General features: G+C 54.6%; 2 protein-coding genes across 10 annotated transcripts in view; both read left to right on the forward strand.

The window, feature by feature from the left end:
• RNF213 (ring finger protein 213) overlaps positions 1–3,724 on the forward strand; it is a 79,108-nt gene extending 75,384 nt beyond the window's left edge. For all 7 annotated transcript variants that reach the window (XM_067547222.1, XM_067547221.1, XM_067547223.1 and 4 more), the window contains 3 exons: positions 596–685; positions 781–959; positions 1,523–3,724. In XM_067547222.1, the coding sequence (XP_067403323.1) occupies positions 596–685; positions 781–959; positions 1,523–1,676 (423 nt within the window). In that variant the 3' untranslated portion in view covers positions 1,677–3,724. The remainder of the gene's footprint in view (positions 1–595; positions 686–780; positions 960–1,522) is intronic.
• Positions 3,725–4,277: 553 nt separating this feature from the next.
• Positions 4,278–18,591, forward strand: ENDOV (endonuclease V). Of its 3 annotated transcripts, none has more exons than XM_067547230.1 (9): positions 4,278–4,508; positions 6,248–6,419; positions 7,717–7,851; positions 8,392–8,431; positions 8,847–8,959; positions 9,299–9,367; positions 10,078–10,206; positions 16,893–16,969; positions 18,182–18,580. In XM_067547230.1, the coding sequence occupies exons 1-9, from the start codon at positions 4,453–4,455 to the stop codon at positions 18,210–18,212; spliced, it is 822 nt and encodes a 273-aa protein (XP_067403331.1). In that variant the 5' UTR covers positions 4,278–4,452; the 3' UTR covers positions 18,213–18,580. The 3 variants fall into 3 exon arrangements, 2 of the variants coding, with proteins under 2 accessions (XP_067403331.1, XP_067403330.1); XR_010919540.1 differs by lacking the exon at positions 4,278–4,508 and adding an exon at positions 4,591–4,662 and having other exon boundaries at positions 10,078–10,174; positions 18,182–18,591; XM_067547229.1 differs by lacking the exon at positions 4,278–4,508 and adding an exon at positions 4,591–4,662 and having other exon boundaries at positions 18,182–18,582.
• The last annotated feature ends 459 nt before the right edge of the window (positions 18,592–19,050 follow it).

Here is a 19,050-nt window from a genome sequence, read left to right on the forward strand (position 1 = left end):
GCAGATCCTTGCTGTCCTGCTAGGATTCAGGAGCAGGGAGGGGAATCTTTGGGTCAGGTGATGAAAGTGCTTGGTATGGTGCTGGCACAAGGACCATGGGAAGCCTTCGTTGATGAGTCAGCTTTCACCAGCCCAGAACTGAATATATTCCCCTTCTCTCTCAAGGATGGTGGTGGGGTTTCTCTTCAACCACTGACAAGCGCAGTAGTGCCAGAAGAGACTGTTTCTATGACAGAGACAGGGGCACTATCTGCTCTCCAGTACACATGGCGTTAATTCCTCCTTCACTTTCCCCTCCCCTTGCACAGGTACTAAGGGGATTAGCTGCCAGAGAGAGACTGAAGTGGGAGACTGCCTTTTGGTATCAAGGCTGGTGAACGCCAGCTTGGGGAATCTTTGCTTTGTTTATGTTTATTTGTCCTGATGTTTACTCCTGCTGAACACTGCTGTTTCACATCTGCTGAGTCACCCCGCCTGCTTGCACCAGCCCTGCCTGTGAATAGTCAAATTGTTTTAAGCCCTCTGTGTTCTGCACGGTATTCCTGAGTGCATCCCGCACATACAATTCTGCTTCCTTTGTGTGTTTCTCTTTCAGGCCCTAAGCCGATGTCACCTGAAGCACATCATAGCCCTGTGGCAGCTCCTCTCTACCCACAAGTCTGAGCAGCTGCTGCGTCTCAAACGGGTAGGAAAGCACCTGGCCTCAGCATTCATTTCAGTGTTTTCCCTTCTCCCCAGATGAAACTGTTCATATCTCCATGTTTTTGCTGTGCCTTCTAGGATCCTTTTGTGGGTGTTGATGAAGCCTATAAAGATGAACTCACTTCAGAGAACACCAAGCTCCTCAACACCTTCCTCGTTCAGGCTGGGCTGGAGACATTCCTGCAGGAGCTGCACGAAATGATCATCCTGAAGTTGAAAAATGCCAAAGTTGGAGATGAGTTCAACCCCTCGTGGAGGTAATGGACTGCTCAGACCTTCACGTGTTAACTTCTTATTTCTGTCATTGACATGAATTTGCAGAGGCAAAGAATTCCCTTAGTATTTACCTGGCCAGCTGGACATGAAACACAAAACACCAACTGACTGAACACTGAAAATCCACAGCCAATGCTAAGAATGTTTACACAACCTTTGGGGTTGTGGCTTTTCTATATAGCCGTGTGGCAAAATATTCAAATGGGAATTGCTGTTTTTGAGTACTTAAGGGAGTGCTAGCACCAGGCAAATCCAGGCATAGCACAGACAAGCACGGCTAGCTTTCCATACACTGCTTTGCCCTTTGCACCTCAGCCCGAACCTGCAGCACTTCCCACTTCTACATTCTTGAGATTCCACATGGAAAGCCAGTGAATTTTGAACCTGACCTGAATCACCATTTAATCTATCTCACAGTAGTATATATAACTCTGTGGGTGTATGCCCAATGCACGTGTGTAGGTCTATATAATATTGTGTAGGATGTATACAGCATACTGCAGTGTTGTTGTTAATAGTGTTTTTCCCACTCTTTATTTTCTAGCCTGAAGGATACACTTCTTTCTTACATTGAACGTAAAGGGAGCAACATACTTACAGAGCTGGAGGACATGTTCCCAGAAGAGATTCTGCTCTCTCACTGTATTGCTGCCTGGAAAGCTGCTGCTGTCCTCAAAAGGGATCGTAGATTAAGTTAATGTTGTGGAGGATCCTGCAAACACTGCTTTTGACTTGAGGTCACTGGAGGAGCAGCACTGGGGTCTATGTATGACCTGCTCATTGCACTGATTTCTTCCTGTGCAAGATTAATTCTGATGCCACAAACACTCCATGTTATTGGGATCTTGAAAGTAACCTCTCTTACACTGGACTCAGGACCAAAATGTGATGCACAAGCATAAAGGATTTTATGCTTCAAGAGCAGAAGGATTTGGAGGAAACAAATGTATATACAAATATGTACTATTTCTTGAATGGGCAGAGCAGAGATGCAAACATTGTTCACAGGGAGGCATTGTGAAAATTCATGTATCCTTGAAAGATAAAAAAGCCATCTCTTTCAGTGACCAGGGCAGGAGAGGTATCAGTGTCCTGTGAGCTACTGGAACAGCCACAGTACAGGCATGCTCTGTTTCTCCGTGTTTTCTGTAGGCACTATTCCAGTTCATATGCTCCCTTACTGCCAACCTTTTCCTACGTAGCTGGATGAAAAGCAAATATAGTTCTCCCTCATCCAGCTTTCATAAACTTCCTTGCTGCAATACTACCAAAGCTGCCTTCCTATGTCTAAAGGGTCATATTTGCTCTTTTACCTTTATAGCTTTATTCCTGCTCAAACATTCCATGAGTCCATGGGTATCAGTTACCAGAGGTCAGTTAACTTCCTCTTTGCATGACAGATACAAGAAAAAATGAGTTTCAAAGCTCACCACGGAAGTTGTTTTTGTAGTTGCCCTAAAGTAAAACATTAAAAGGCGATATGGCCCAAATCCCCCGTGACAGGATAACCTGATGATCCTGAATTACTACCCCATTACCAAGACCACTTCTTTTTTTCCACAAGACACGCATCAGAATAGGGCTGCCTGGCTATTTTTGGGACGTGTGTGTGTAGGCATGCATACACGTTGGAGCTGAGATCGCCACTTCCCTCTTGTGTGGTCTAACACATTTACTGCCTGTCTTGTATAGCATGTTGTACTCTCCATGTAGGGACTTAGTTGTCATCTTGGTTTGGCTTCCACATTTTATCTTCTTAGTTGATGTTGAACAAACATAATCAGCCTACTAATAAGGGAAACAGAAAATGTAAATGCCTTTGGTCTATGCTGCTTTCCCCATACACGTTTCTTGTGTGTCTGACTTAATAGTTTAGATGTTTCTCTGGCAGGAAGCATCTGCAACTCAGTGCCACCCTGCTTTCCCGACATCACAGCAGAGTCACTTACATATGTCATTAGGACCACGTTTTTATTTAGAAAAGTTCCCTCTGGGCCAAAAGTTTGTATTCATGGCCAGAATCTGAGCTCAGCAGTAAGTTCTGATCAAATTGAAGGAACTCCAGATCTTTTGTTACATAGCAGGCCAGTAACAGGTTTTTAGATACACCTTCAAAATGAGAATCTTGAACCAAACACCTTCAGTAGTTTTGATCCCATTAAGGTCTGTCCAATAAATAGTGCAGGTCCACAAATCTAGGTTTCACTAGCTGGAAAATATGCATTCTAAAACCACTGGACTATGAATTCTCACAGGGAAAGGGGCTTTTCTTTTCCATCTTAAAGAGGGAATTTTACAAGCTTTGCACTCCCTCTGTTCCCTGCCATTTATTGATTTGTTGCACTGTTAATATTTTAACAAATATTGGGGACAATTTGATATCTAAAGTTAATCATGATGGTTTGCCCAGTGGAAGCAGTATGGATTCCATTTACATTTGCAGTATCTCTATCTCTGATGGCACAGTTAATGTTTTCAAGTTGCCTTTTAAAAAGAAAAAAGTACCTCAGGGTCTCAGTTTGGACAGAGCCCAAACTAACCTAGCGGCAAGCAGGCGGTGACTTTTTCTAGTCACTGTTTTGTTGCTGTTTCTAGCTTTAATGTGCCTTAGCCGTAACACTTTACGTAGCGGGAATCATGCTAGATGTAATTATGCTTCCCTGAGCTGTATGAAGCATTTGATGTATATTTCTTTTTGTATTTTTTCCTGTACTAGTCTTAATAAACTTGATCAGATAAGTTACAAGCTCTGTACGCCTACTTCGCTGCATTCATGGCTGGGGCTGGTTCTCCAGTCAATGAAATCGGTGCTGCTCCGGATTCTTTAGCGTCCAGCAGCGATGCTTGAACCTGTGTCTCGCCAAGCGCCCATTGCACCTGGTGCCAGGCGGAATTCGAGAGGTAAAACCCGGGGCTCCTCTGTCTGGCGAGCGGCTAGTTCAATGCAGGGGGACAGACACGGTGGGGCAGGGTCAATTCATCGCCCGCTGTGCTCAGCTCCACGGGGGGCGTGTAAAGAAACCAGCGCGGCGGCCTAATGCGTGTGTGTGTGTGGGGGGGGGGGTGTGTGTCACGTTCATTTGCATTTCTTACCCCCCCTCCTTCCTACGGGGGGGAGGGGCGGATGATGAGGCCTGCCCGGGGAGGCCCCGTTCTTGCTCCCAGGCCCCCAGCAGCGGCCCCGGGCCAGCTGCGCTGAGCGAGGGCGGGGCAGCGGCTCTCCCGTCCCTCTGGGCCGGAGGCTGCCCGGGCTCGGCGGGCGAGGCCCGGGAGGCGCTGCCGGGTGAGAGCCCCACAAATCGGTCAGACCCTGCCCCCGGCAGGGAGACTGCGACGCGGCCGGTCCTGGCGACGGGACAGAGGGGAGGAGAGCCCGGCCCGCCCCTCCTCCACCGGAACCATCGGCTCCGCTCCGTGTTCCCGGGAGGGCAGGAGAGCGCAGCGGACACGCCGCCCGCCGGAAGGGGCGGAGCCATGGCGCACAGCGACACGGAGCCGCCGGAGGAGGGGACGCTGCGCCGCTGGGAACGGTAACGGCCGCGCGCGGCGCTAGCACATTCGGAGGGGCCCTGGTCCCGCTTCCGGCCCCGATAGGGGCGGCCCGTGCTTCCGGCTGCGGGGCATGCTGGGACGTGTAGTCTTGTGGTTCAGAGCGGCGGGCGCGTTGTGCGCATGCGTGGCGGTGTGTGTGTGTGTGTGTGTTCACACGTGCTGTCTGGTCACCCTAGCGGGGACCATCCCCGAGGGGCGGGCGCCATCTCCCCTCCCCCCATCCGTATTGGTCGCTGTTTATTGGGAATTGATCAATATGCAGATATCGGCGGGTGCCGTGTTCACCGTTTCCTTGTGCGGTACCGCCATCGCTCAGCCGCTTCTGCGGGCATCGTCCACTATGAGCGTCCTGGCCATGCCGCACGGTTCTCCCGCTCCTCTCCTCTGCGTTCTAGTCTATTACCTCTTCACTGTGTTGCTTGGAAAGTAGGGCCCAGAGAGCTGCCCTGCTACCCAACGCAGGCCAGCCTTTGCCCCGGGTGGGTCGGTCCGGTCAGGTGTTTTTGCGAGGAATGCAGAACAAATCGATGTGTGGGGCAGGCTCCCGGACACCAGGAAGAGCCGCTTTGCCAGCCCCAGCGGCGGCGCCATCTTCCCGGCTGGGCCATGGGCTTTTGGACACCAGGCCCATTCCGGTTCCTGCGGCTGTGGGACTCTCCCCGTTATCGGGGCATTGGAGGAGAGAATGGCTCTGTCCCAGGCTCGCCGCAGGCTGCGTGGTTGCTCCTCGGGGCTGAGGCAGGGCTTCGTGGCCCCCATCGTCCCTTTGGGGTGTTTGGTGACTGACTGCACTTGGTCAGAGTCCACCTTAGTGTTGGGGTGAGGCACCGCCTCGCCTCACGTGGGCAGAGATCTGCAGCCAGCCAGCCAGCTTGTGGGCTTGGATTGTTTCATCTCTTCCCAGCCATGCAATGAAAAGCCCCTGTTCTTGGCACCTGCCATCCAAGGACCTCAAGTGCTTTGTAATCAGCCTCATGAACTGTTAGGAAACACGGGAGTTTTCCTATCTCCATTTTCCAGCTGCAGTAACCAAAGCACACATGGGCTAAACGGTTTGCCGAGAGGGTCGCTCAGAAGCACTGGCAAATCTGAGACTAGAACCCAGGAGTTCTGATGTTCTGCTTCGGAAACTAGACCGGGGTCGGCAACCTTTGGGAAGGGGCGAGCCAAGTGTTCCCCCTGCCCCTCTCCCATGTGCCGTGGGCCCAGTGCTTTGGCCAGTGGCGTACGGATGTCCAGCGCCTGGGGGCCACTGTTTGTATTTGTGCCCCTGACCCCCAGTGACGGAGACGGGGGGTGTCTGCGGGTGTGTTTCCTGTGCTCCCCATCCTCACCTCTCTCCTACCTGACGTGGGCCCAGCGCCCTGGCCAGGAGCCGCTCCCGACCCCAAGCAATGCCCCATGGCGATCGCTCCCCCCTCCCAGCCCCGCCCCTTCCCCTCCTCCACCCCTGTCCCTGAACGTTTGGCATGCATGCCATAGGTTGCCGACCCCTGGACCACACTGCCTCAGTGAATACGCTCTCCACCTGCCAATCCTTCGTGTGTTTCCTGAAACAGCAGAGTCTTGTTGAATGGAAACCTGCTGAAATAATCAAATAACATGATTTTGCAGGATGCCTGGCCCAGCGTGCTGCTTCTGTCATTTCAATGCGTTGTGTATGGAGTTGGGAATGAAGGGACACTATATTTGCCTGTGGTTAATAATCTTTCCCTAGGGAGCAGGCCCAGCTGAAGGTGAATGTGATTGAGGAGGACACTGAAGAATGGCAGAAAGATTCCACCTTTGCGGGACTGGAAAGAGTGGGAGGGGTGGACCTGTCTTACGTCAAAGGAAATGACACAATCGCCTGTGCTTCCCTAGTAGTCCTCAACTATCCGGATCTTGAGGTAATGGCCCTTGAGCGGTTGGGATACCTGGCCAAGGACAGTGTAATGCAAAGGCTTTGTAGAAAACCAAGAGACCCCAAAGGGCATCGTCAACGGTGTCTCAGCATCACAAGGCTCCAGCGAAGTGTCTGACCCATGTGTTCCCCATGAACAAGTTTTCTGCAGAGAGGATGAGTGAAGAGGAGAGAATAGGGGTGATGATCTCCGATGTGACCTAGCAAAATTAATTTGAAATCTGTAGTCTGGTCACTTCCTGTTAGGAGAAGCTTAGAGTCCAGGAGTTACAGAGAAACTTGGCGAGGTCTGGGAGACGGTTCCAGGGTGTGGTAGCTGTTCAGGAGTAAGTCGGAGATGGTGATGTTGATAAGAAATAGCTCATAAACTGGCTTTGAAGATTTTGACTGAACTAGGTAAATGTTAGAAATCCTCAGTTTCACTCTCTACCCAGAAAAGCCATTGTTGTTCAATATTTACCAAGAGAGCAAATTAAAACAATGTAGCACTCCTAAACAGATGATACCTTCCTTGTCAGATCCCTCTGGTAATCAATTAACATGAGATGTGATTTACAATGGCACTTTCACACTTTCAAATCTGTTGCGACTCTCCCACATTCTGCAGTCATTAAACTTTGAATTAACAAAGAATTAGCGGTGTTTACGTACAGATTTCAACTAATGTAAAAAGTTGCCACTAACTGAAAAACCCACAACAGATATGGAAATTAACATTGACAGCCACTAGAAATCTCAGGCAGTGAAAATCAAATCCTGCCACAGTTCTTAGTGATTTGCCGTAGAAAGACTCCGTGTTAATTCGCTTATTGGCGCTAGTGTCCTAACAGGCTCTCTTCTGGAATCCACTTGCTTTTCCAAATGCTGTATGAGGCCCTTTGATAGGGTGTTGATTGTAAGAACAGTGATCTCCCCCTGTTGCACTCTCAAATGGGGCTGAAACATCCTGAGCCGTTGGCAAAGTCCCTGCGCTCAAGCAGGGTAGGCGAGGCCATGTCTAGTTGTTTTCCATCATAAGCTCATTACTCACCCTCCTGCTCACACTGAGGGGACAGGCTGGTGTGCGGCATTTGCATTTAACTTTGTGGGAGGGGATCAGCAGGGTTACGGGAGAGTACGGAAGCGGGAGAGAGAAAATAAATCCTGGAGAAGAAATGTCTGAGGCAGTCAGGAGTAAGCCAGCCATGGCCTGGGTTCAGCACGCTGAGCAGGGTGCCTCAGGTGTTAAGCTGCCCTCACAGGCATGAGTCGATGTTCTCTGCACTGTCCTCGCTTTGTCCCAGGTGCTGTATGAGGACTGCCGGACGGTAACCGTGCGCGCCCCTTACGTGGCAGGATTCTTAGCTTTTCGAGAGGTCCCTTTCCTGGTGGAGGCTGCTCAGAGAGCTCAGGAGCAAGAGCCTGGGCTCAGGCCACAGGTGCAGCATGTCCCTTTCTCTCATGGGGAGATGTCACGGGGGCGCCGGGTACAGCTGAAAAGAAACTTTCCCTAGCGGTCGCCCTGCCCGGCACCTCGGCATCAGGCAGGGCGGAGCAGGGCAGGGGACACCCTCACACAGGCCTGATGTGTCTGCTTCACTGTCTCTTGGGGGACGGGGGAAACCGAGCCAATGGCCAGCCAGACTCTACCTTTCTGTGAGGGGGGGGAGGCAGGAGACAGGATGACTCCCACCTTTTCTTTCGCACTGGGGGGGTGCAGGGCACGCTGCCGGCAAACAGAGAGAGACGCCCCCTGCTCCAAGGGGGCTGGTCATCCAAAGGGGCCTGAAAGGGAGAGCAGGCCAGGCGGGGGTGGGGAAAACATGGGTAAAGGAGCTGGAGGGGGAGGCAGGGAGGGGCAAGGGATTGAAATGGAGCCTGCTGCTTCCTCAGGGAGCTGGCCTGGTGCTCCACTTGTTGAGGTCGGAGGCGCGTCCAGGCTGCTTGGGCACTAACTTGTCACCTGGTGGCTCTGACAGGTGCTGCTCGTAGATGGAAATGGCTTGCTCCATCACAGAGGTACGAGAGGATGCTGCCCCCTTCCCCTTCCGACTCCCATCGATGGCGACACTCAGGCCCTATGGGAGAGTCCCGCTGTTCTTTAGGGTCCAGAGCTCTAGCCTGGTACAGGAGACATGAAACTGTCGTCTAGCAGTACGCTGAATTCCCCTCCCCCGGGGGCATTGGTTGGGTTCTGGTCCCATCTGGAGGTGCTGGCAATACCACGTTGGGGTCGACAGCTCCCCCTCAGTGGAAGCCTGTGAGCCTGCAGGACCGTGCCCCTGACTGCCAGTAGCACCCGCTCTGCTCTGGGTGTTGTGCTGTCACCTTCTTACAGCCGTGCCCTAGGCTCTCCCCTTCGATGGGTGTCACCAGAACAGGACGGAGCTCCCCGTTGCTGGCCACCCTGACCATCTCTTGGCTTGTCCGGCAGGGTTTGGTGTGGCCTGCCACCTGGGGGTCCTGACGGGCCTGCCCTGTGTTGGGGTGGCCAAAAACCTCCTGCAGGTCGACGGCCTGGCCAAGGACGAGCTGCACAAGGAGCAGGTAAGGCCAGCGCGAGAATCCCTCCCTCCTGTCCCGGGGGCGGGGGGGGGAGTAAGAGCCTGGTGAGGGGGAGCTCCTAGCTACCCGCGTCCCGGCCTGTCCCACCAAGGGAGCTCCCAGTTACTCCAGTCCCAGCCTCTCCCAGCAGGAAGTGGTGGGGTAGCCACATGCTGGCGTTAAGCAGAGGCCAGAGCAAAGGTGGCTGCAGTCCCTGTTTCCCCACGAAAGGAGCTCGTCCGGTCGAAGAAGGGAAGTTCTGGCGTAAGCTCTCCCAGGCTCTCCTGGAACTGGTGCACTTGGCTCGTAACCAGTTAGCCCCTGGGTGCTTGTTTGTTTTAGATCCGCGACCTGCAGATGGGAGGAGACGTGTTCCCTCTGACGGGCAGCTCGGGGAGAGTCCTGGGCATGGTAAGCCTTGGGGAGTCTGCTTTGCGAGTGGGTCATAGCTTGGCCTGCTCCGTGTTTCACAGGCTCACATGGGAAGGGGGAGGGGACACAGTTTCTCTAGTGCGACTCGCTCTCCACCACGGACGATAAGCCAGCAGGGCCGAGCTAACGCTGACCTCCCGTTCCTTTCCGCCACGGCACTCTCAGAAAGGCCTGGGGTCCCTTCCTGGGATGCATGGCCGCTGTGTCATACATGACAGTAGTATGTGAGATGCCATGTCCTGGTGCATCTGCCCGTGTTCTGTGCCATCACAGCAAAGGGGCAGAGCACGGGCAGGCGTTTTTTCTGTGGCAGGTCTCCAGATAGCGAGACAAGGAACCCCCTCCCCCCCCGACTTGGGAGATGAAGGGGCTGGCTGTATCCCCACGCAGGTATAGGACGCCTCCTTCGCCCGGGTGTATTTCAGTCCAGGTCCCACTGAGCAAATATCCCTTGCTCTGAGCAGTGTGAAATACTGGGGGAGGGGAGCACAAGGAGCCCTAGGAGACAGCCCCTCCCCGTGATGTGCTGCTGGGAGAGTCCCAAGCAGAGAGGAGCAGCAAAGGCGGGGGCTGTGGAATGTGTGACCCCCCAGCTGGGAAGCACCCCAAGGTGTATGTGCAGTTACTGAGGTTTGATGTTTGTTTTAACAAGCCCCCAAGCTCTGCTCTGTCTGCTTTCCACCCTCCAGGCCCTGCGCAGCTGCAACGAGAGCACGAAGCCCATCTACGTCTCCGTGGGCCACCGGACATGCCTGGAGTCAGCAGTGCGCCTGGTCCAGTCCTGCTGTAGGTACCGCATCCCGGAGCCCATCCGCCAGGTGCGAAGCTGGGACAGCCAGGGGGTGGGCAATCCCAGCCTGTCATGGGAGATGTGGGCACTGAGATAGTGAAGGGGTGACAGGCAGCTGTGAACTCCAGGGAGCCTCAGCTGGCCTCCCTTCACCAAGAGCAGCGCCTGAGCCTGCTGGGCCATCCCCTCCACCTCTGGGCTTCAGCTGGCCCGGGTGCTTCTGATCCACCTTTCTTCTTCTTTGTAAGGTGAGGCTCCGGCTGCTCCTTCCCTCTTTCCTGGCCCTCCCCACCTGTCCCTGACGCACGGTGCAGCCCTCAGTGTGGAATCTTCTCTGCAGCCTGGCTCTGGCGATGCTAATGCAGAGGAGCTGGAGGTGCAGCTTCCCCAGAATGTGGAGCCTGTAGCACACACCGCAGTGCTGCTCCTGTGGCCCATGGGGCATGCGGCACTCCGCAGCAAGCTACAGGCTGCCCCGTCCAGATGTAGCCGGGAGGTGGCAGCACTAGATCGCAGTCAGCGCCTCCTGCTGCCAGCGGTTTTCTGCTTCCAGTTCCCATGCAGTCACAGCAGGGCTGGCCTTGCTTCTGAGCCTGGAGAAGTGAGAAATCCCAGAGCTTTGGGATTATTTCTTCCTTTTCCTCGGGCTCGCCCAGCCGTTAGCAGTCCAGGCAGGCTGACCGGCCAGCACTTGGGGTGCAGAGTCTGTTCTCCGTCCCCCGTGGTAACATCGCCCTGGAACACGCAGCCTTCGGGTTGCTGCACCTCGACCTTCCTCACGTGCCTGCCAGCCCTGGCTCTGCTGCCTCTCGGAGCCGCACTGGGAGCACCTACGGAGGCTGGACGCGCAGGCACTGCAGGCAGAAGTTAGTCATTGGTGGGGCAACGTCTTCCGACAATTGACGCGTGGGTCACCGGTTAGTTATAGAGCAACCAGCAAACCTCAAAGCAAAACTGCCCTGGGGGTCGCCAGACCAGAGCTGGTCCTGGAGTTTCTGGCCCCATATCGCACCTCCTGACAGACTGGAGCAATCTGACAGGTCATCCAGTCCCACAGGACCTGATGCCTCAGAAGAAGACGGTCTCTCAGAGCTGCATTGTGTGGCGCTTGGGGTGTGTTAGGCGGGAAGGGAAAATGCCTTCTCCGTGGAAATGTCCCGTCTTTCTTTTTGGAATCATTTTGCCCCAAGTGCCCCATTCATCTCAGCAGCTTTTTATCGCCTTCAGTCCCGTTCCCCTCCCTGTTCTTTGAGCCTGACCAGCTAACCTCCTCCCGCCGCTCCAGCTAACCTCCTCCCGCCGCTCCAGCTAACCAAGGCATTAGTTAAAGGGACAAAATGTATCTGCTGGTGACTCCTTTGCGGGGGCGATTTGAGAACCAGCTCCAAGGATTAGAAGGGTTTGAACCCACAGAGGGAAATATTCAGGGTAGGAGTTCTTGGACTTTTTCATAGCATGGATGACATGTTAATGGAGAGAGTGTGCCATAGAGAGCACACTGCCCACTCCCATATGGACGGCACCTCCTCGCCCATTCGCTATCTCATGGAGCCTGCCCCCATCCCAGCCACCAGGGGTTATGACAGCAGTCACCCGCCAGAAACTGTAATGACTTTGATCTTAGTAACAAAGAATGCATTTTCAACTTCTTTTGATGTGATCTAGTGGCTGGAGGTGAGGTAGCGGAGCCAGCACCCGGCCCCAGCGAGGTCTCCCCAGATGCCGTAGGGTCCCCCATTGTTCCATGGAGCGGCATTTGGGAGCCATTGGTTTAGGTGGTTTCAGGGCTGTAGGGAGGAGGAATGGGATAAAACTGAGCAGAAGCTGAATGTTGGGGAATCTTTTTGTTGAGCTCTGTCTGACGCTGGGACAGGGATTAGCGTGTGGCAGGGCTGAAAGCCACGGCCCTTGGACTGAAACCTGGACTGAGTCAAGCACTAGAAAACAGAAGGTCGGGGTCATTCCTGCCCATGATGACTTGTGGGCCTTGTCTCTGTGGTATTTCCATGGGATGAGCCTGCAGGGCTCTTAGGAGATGCAGAAGGGGACTGTCGAACAAGCAGGTTTTGCTTGGGCAGTGCCTGGTGACCACAGTGCCCAGGGTGAAGCAGGGTTGTCAGCCCTTGAGGCGTTTCCTGGTTGTGACAATTCTGATAGCTCCCAGCACGCGCAGCTCACAGCTGAGTTCAGCTCTGTCATTGCCTCCTTCCCTGAGCCAGGGTGCAGGAAGGCAGTGTCAGCCATGGCCGTGGAGCTGCTGTGGCGATGTAAACCTGCCGCTGGCCGCCTGCTGCGCTGGTGTACGTGTACAAAGCGGGTGCCAGATGTCACGTTGGCTGTGGACAGGGCGGTCGCGTTTGCGTGTGGAACAAGAGGTGGCTGTGCTGAGCGGGGACGGGTGTCTCAGATGCAGCAAGCGCCGGGAACTTTCAGAGGAGGCAGAGGGAAATTCATTAGCTGCGATGGTGACTATTTGCATCCTGCTCGGACCTCGCTCAGTCGGTAAATACCAAGCCGAGTCAGGAGAGCTCTGTTTGCAGAGAGGCAGCGCACTTGTCTGGAGGGCTCATGAATATTTGAAGTTCCTCTTCAGAGTCCCCGAACGAAGGAACCCAGGTGAGCATAAACCACCCTCCCGCTGCCGCAAGCAAAACACGCAACCCGCAGCTACTGGTGGATGACACTACATCTGCCTGAAAATAGCTGTCCTGGCATCAGACCCTGTGTCTCCAACAAGAGCACCTCAGGACCCATCTGTGGTGCAAGAATCCCAGGCCTGCTCAGATTCCAAGTACATATGCCCAGGGTGTCTAACGGAGCCGTCTAGTGAGTGAACTCCCAGCCCTTGACATCCCAGGATGGAGCAGGACCTGCCCTGGGATAGGCTTTGCTACCTCTGCTATCTCCGCTTTCTGCTTCGCTGCACACCAGACTGCTGCTCACTAGATGACCCTTTGAGTTCCAGCTGGCAGCTTGCCCAGCTGGTTCTTGCTGGCTCAGGGAGCTAGTGGCAGGGCCATCTGTGGGGCGACTCTCGCCCGCCAAGTAGGGGCAGAGAGAGACGACTGAATTTTTGCCCCTGGGTGCTGCACTTTCAAGCTGCTGCAGCTGTGCTGTTAAACTCTTTTCTGTCTAGGAACTGGGACACAAGCTATCAGCTCTGCACGACCTCTTACAAGCAGGGGAATTGCCGACTAGGGCTGGATCCCCAAAATCCCTGAGCCCTGCCCCTCCTCCCCCACACCAACTTGCTGGGCCCACACGTGCCACTGCTGCCCATTCACAAAACAGACAAGGTAGAAATTCCAGACCCCTAATGCCAGCACTCGTCCCCTCTGAAAATAGACGGGATTATTATGGCCTAATGATCCACCTTATTGATTAGCCTCTTGGTTAATAAGCTGGGTTAAGCTGTCTCTCAGCACAGCATTAGAAGTGCGGGCTGGCAAGTAACTTGCTGCCTAATCAAGCATTAGCTGTGTTATTAGGCAAAGTTGGTTGGGTTTTTTTCTCCTGCAGCACAGTAAGTGAATCAGGCTTTTGCTCACTTGGTCTCTCAGCGGGGCCTCTATCGAACAATCTGTTCCCCTTGTTATGAAATTCATCACGTACCGTCTTGTCCTGAAGAGTGATCAGAGTTATTTGTCAGCTGAGTTATGAAACTGTCCAATTATGAAAAGGGAAAAAAAGTCCTCCAAACAAACTGCTCCTTATGTAACCATATTTCATTCTCTGGCATGTAGCGTTTGTGAGTGTCTCCTAAGCAGCATCCCCAGCAAAGAGCTGGCAGGGGGACGTGAAACAAGCTAGTGAGGAATTGGGTGTGGGAATTTTCCTGTTTGCTTTCCCTGGTTCAGAAGTGCTTGCTTCTCAGGGTAGTGGCCCTGGAGGGCAAGGGGGCAGCTGTGTTTGCAATGCAGAGAGGGTTTGAGGGAGGGTGAGGGGTTGAGAAGATGTGGGCATGGAGCCCATTCCAGGTGGGAAGCAGGAAGGACGGGGTAAAGCAGTGGGTGATGTACAGGGTGGTGATATGCTGGTCTCTGTATTATTCAGTTCACTTTTTGTCACTGCTACTGATCCGAGGATTTCAATGGAAATCAAAACCAGTTGTCTTGGTGCTGACATGGCCTTTCTTCTACCCACCCACTTGCCCATCCTCTGTTCCTGCAGCCTTTCTCCCGGGCACCCAAGTAAACGTGGCATGATGCCACAATTCAGAAGAGGCCTGCCTTTCAATCATTGCCTCATGGGTGCCACGGAGCGGGGCTAAGGCCCAGAATGGGACGCAACGGCGACTTGTTTGAGTTTGCTTTGATTGGCTGCCGTATGTAACGTCAGCCAGACAATGAACGTCAGCCATCCAGGCAGGGGGAGTATGGGCAGAGCAAGCCAAGTGCTCGCGAGTGGGGGCAGGTCTGCACCGGAGAGCAATGTGCCAGCAGGATGGTGTGTGCTCTCTCTGCTTCACAGGCTGCAGCCCTCTGGGGTACAGGGTTAGGGGCTGGTTCGCAGGCTGTGTCCTCAAGATTATTGTGTTCTTTCTCCGGTGTCTGTGCCCCAGTAGGACAAGCCTCAGGCTGGGTCCGAGGCCTGCGGCTTGGCAAAGCAGCACTCTCCTGCAGTTACATTTGGAGGGGGTTTTGCCCTCCCCCACCAAGGGAGGTTCCTGTGGACGGAAGGAGACGCCCGTTCGGCTGTCTAGGCGTGAAGTGTCCTACACCTTGAAGGGACAAGTTGGAGCCTTTGGCTAAAGGGGAGAGACCAGTGGGTCAGTGTCAGGCTGGAGGGAGGTAACTAGTGGCGTTCCTCAGGGATCAGTTCTGGGACCAATCTTATTTCACGTTTTCATTCATGACGCTGGCATGGAAAGTGGGAGCGTGCTGATAAAATGTGCAGATGACACCAACTTGGGAGGTAGCGCCAGCGTGGAGTCGGACCAGGATGTCAGACAAGAAGACCTGGAGGACCTTGAAAACGGCAGTAATAGAAATGGGATGAAATGCAATGGTGCAAAGCCATGCACCCAGGGACTAGCCAGAAGAACTTTTGCTGTGTGCTGGGAATGCATCAGCTCTGAGCCCTGCAGCCTGAGCCCCATGAGCTCCAATCAGCTGGCGTGGGCCAGCTCTGGGTGTCTGACTGCAGTATAGACGGACCCTCCGAGGCGACGAGACAGCCTGGGGTGCAACCAAAGGGGCCTGCCCTGCCCTCGGCTGGGCTTTATGAACAGGAACAGGAAGCCGAGCAAGAGAGAGGGGGAGTCGAAGCCTGCAGCATCGGGGGCTGGTGTTTCCTCGCCTGCTTTAGCAGACCCTTGGTTCTACCAGAGCCTTTGTTCTGTGGACTGAGTTTGGGAGCTGAGCCAGGCTGCCGAGCTGGGGGCCTTAGCACCTGTGCATTGACGCCTTGTTAAAAGGGGACGTGCTAGCTCAGTGGGTGCATTGGTCTCGCCTTGCACAGGGCTGCTAAAGCAAACCTACTACAGAGCTACACGTGGGCGTACCAGGACTGCCCCCCCTTTACACCAGGGATGGGGCCGCTCTGCCTTATGCTGGAATTTTGGGTCCCACTCTTCCTCTTCCCCCAGCTTGCAACCCAGGCTCTGCATCTTGGTGTCCTGCTGTGGGGGAGGGGTGCAATGTCCCTGCTGCTCCATGGTCTGGATGCAAGGGACACTGGACAGTAACTCCGGCCGCTTCCCCTTCACCTCAGCAATTTCCAGCAGTCTGGATTTGCCCCGCAGTCAGCGTCCACCTCTCGTTTTGGTCCTCGCCACCGTCAGTCTAGACTGGCCTGGCCTGGCCTGCACCACATCTGAGGGCATCAGCTCTCCTAGGAACCAGCCAGATGGGGCATCAGAGGCGAGGAAGGGCTGGGCAGGTGAGGTTAGCCAGTCGGGTTAGGGCTGGGTATAGTACACGCTGTGGAGGGGCGCGCAGATCTCAGGGGGTGTAGGGGAGGCGTGTTCATCACATTGCTACCGGACCTCCCAGGCGCTCGGGTCTCTTGAAACCCTTTGGACGAGGCCAGCTGAACTCACCAGAGCTGGAACCTGCGTCAAGGGCTGGAGGATTTGATGGGGATTTGCTCTCACAGCTGAGCCGTCTGGCTCCTACCACATGTGTTTCGTTGCCTGCTGCCCCACCCCCTCCGGTGTTTGGGAGGGGCCCAGCGCTGAGCTGGCCCTTGGCACTGAATGGCATGCGCCAGCTGCACCCACTGCCCGCTGTGTGCCGTGCTGTCTCCCGTTGGGTGGGTGCAGCGATGGGGAGCGAGGCTTTAGGAAAGCTCATTTCTGCTGCAGCTCGGGCTGCCTGGGCCGCGACGCTCCTCTCCTCTCCTCTCCTTTGGGTCGTTGTCTTCTCAGCCGGGTTCAATGGAGGCAGAGGGACTGAATGGGATGAGGTCAGGGAGGCAGGTGGGTCCCTCCTTGCGTGGGAGCCCTACCTGCGACTGCCGGCCTTGCGCTGCAGATGGCCTGGGGGGGGGCAAAGGGAGCTCAGCCCGCACGCCCCTCCGTCGTGCAAAGAAGATGAATGCTGCACTGAGACTGGGGCTGGACTCCCCCAGTCTAAGAGCGCCCCCCCCGCCTGGCCCGTGCGGCCGCTTGAGGACAGCTGCCGGGCACAGCTCGTTAGAGAGAGAGAAAGGCGCTGGGCGGCCGGACCAGTCAAATCTTGAGTCTTCTCTAATCCGTCTCCTCCCCAATTCCAGGCTGACATAAGATCCCGAGAGTACATCCGGAAGCACCTGTCCTCCCCACGGGCAGCCACGGCTCCTGGGCCAGTGAGGTAGGTGTGTGGGCGGCCCAAGGGGATCTGCGCCTGTAATGCTCTTGGGTAATTGCATTAAGGGGACAGCCGGGGTAACAAGTTGGGATCAAGCTCCAGCAGGGCCTGCGCCGCCCCTGTGGAGTGGGACGTTTCTGACAGGGGCCGGCTGTGCTGCACCATGTGTCCCAGCCAGAGGGGCCGTGTCCTGGGCTGCGGAAGGTCATTGGAGATTTTGTTTGTTTCCGGTGTACGGGATAAGCCAAGTGCTAAGGCCCCCGTGTGTGATGTGAGGGTGGACAAAAATACCTTCAAGGCGCTGGCCTCGGTGCCTTAATAAACAAGGAAAAGGCTAGGCCCCCTCATTCTTTTGTAATGCTGGGCTGGATTCTGCCCTGTTTTACTGGTGTAAATCCAGAGTAACCCCACTATGTAAATCCAGAGTAACCCTCCTGATGTCCATGAGAGTTCACTGGTGTCAATCCCAGAGTCAGCGAGCGCAGAGCTTTGCTCTAAGTCATTCTCTTTATACCAGCCCCCATCCTTCCATGCCCCTTTTTATTTAAATGTAGCGGCAACATTTTCAGCACAGTTCCTGGCAGCTCAGACCTGGATTCTCTGTCCTACAGTCACCTGCGCAAATAAGGGGCTGGAGGGACACAGGACAATAAAACTGCATGAAGATTAGCCTGGTTAGTGAGAGGCAAATTGCTCCAGGGTCTCAACGGCTGATCTGTCCTAGAGGGGATCGTAACTAGACCAGAAAACAGCCGCTTTGTTGGGGCTGGTTAATGTGCGGGTCTGCTACTGCTGGTCGGAGGCAGGAGTGATAGGGGGAGGCGACGTGCAGAACAACTCTACCAGTGCACCACAGCCTGCTCCACTCTCTCTGCAGGGAGTGCTGCCGCGCTGGATTGCAGAACTGCTAGGAGGTGCTAGGCACCACGAGAGCAAGATCCCCACCCCCACAGCTCTGCTGATGCCCCTCAATCCCAACTTGCAGCACCTTCCTGCTGGGCCAGTCCTGGGCAGCTGCTGATAGTCCCATCAGACTATGCCGAGTTTTGGACGCGTGCACTAAGCTGAGACGCCAGACTCATGGCATGAGATTTCAGCACGGGTGTCTGAAGATGGCATCCCCGAGCTCCAATTCCCAGAGTGGCAGGGCGTCACCTGTGATTGTTTGGTGTGGTTTTTTTTACTCTTCGTGACCTGTTCTTGCTCTTGTTCCAGGAAAGGAGAAGAAGCTGAGGCCAAGCATTAATTTGGCACCAACAGGAAACTGCCCCAGCCCGCGTGAACCAGAGTCTTCCTCCGCATCTGGGACCAGAGCTCTGAGCCCTCCTGGCATGACAGAGCCCCCTGCCTGACCGTCCATCTCAGGAATTCAGGGTACGTCGTGGGGTGAAAAGCCAGGATGACCACAGAGAAACCAGGAGCCTACCTCCCACCGGGCACTGCTAATGGTGCAGGAGCCCCAGCCTTGGATGGTTTGTGCATGCTAGTTAATGTTTTATAGGTCTGATTTTTAAAAAACATGCTGCAAAAATAAATCCTCACCAGCAACCCTACAATAACAAACCAGTCACGTGCGGGCCAGGCTATGGCAAGACGGTGAGAATTCGGTTTGGGGTGTTTATTAACAAACCATGAGTTAAAAACAGCGTGCTGGCCTCTTGCTATCCCTTTGGTGACAGGCTCCTGGGCGCCCCCATTCCCCAGCATACTTTAACCTTTCCTCCCCCCCTCGTGCAGTCACTCCAGCCTGTGTGATTGCTGTCACTTCACACGTCTCAGGGGAACAGAAGCCCACTAACTAGCTCCTGCTAGTCCTGACAGACGGGCAGAGGACTCTGTGTTTTGGGTGGGCGTATAACTCACAAGGGAGGTGCAGGAGCCAACAATCTGCTGCCTGCTTTGGAGGAGGGGAGCTGCTAGTCTCCGAGGCCTGAATTCAGATCGCTGACAAGCTCCCCGTCTCCCTGGTGCATAGGTCAAACAGGCCTTGGTCCATTGGGTCTCACTGGCTGCTGCCCTGCCTGTTGTCAGTTACCGAACCTCGGGGGCCTTACGCAAGAAATCAGCCCGCTGTGTAAATGGTG

This window comes from Emydura macquarii, unplaced genomic scaffold, assembly GCF_026122565.2.
Source record: "Emydura macquarii macquarii isolate MOO-44397 ecotype Brisbane River unplaced genomic scaffold, CSIRO-AGI_Emac_v2 contig_1230, whole genome shotgun sequence".
NCBI classification, from domain to species: domain Eukaryota; kingdom Metazoa; phylum Chordata; order Testudines; family Chelidae; genus Emydura; species Emydura macquarii.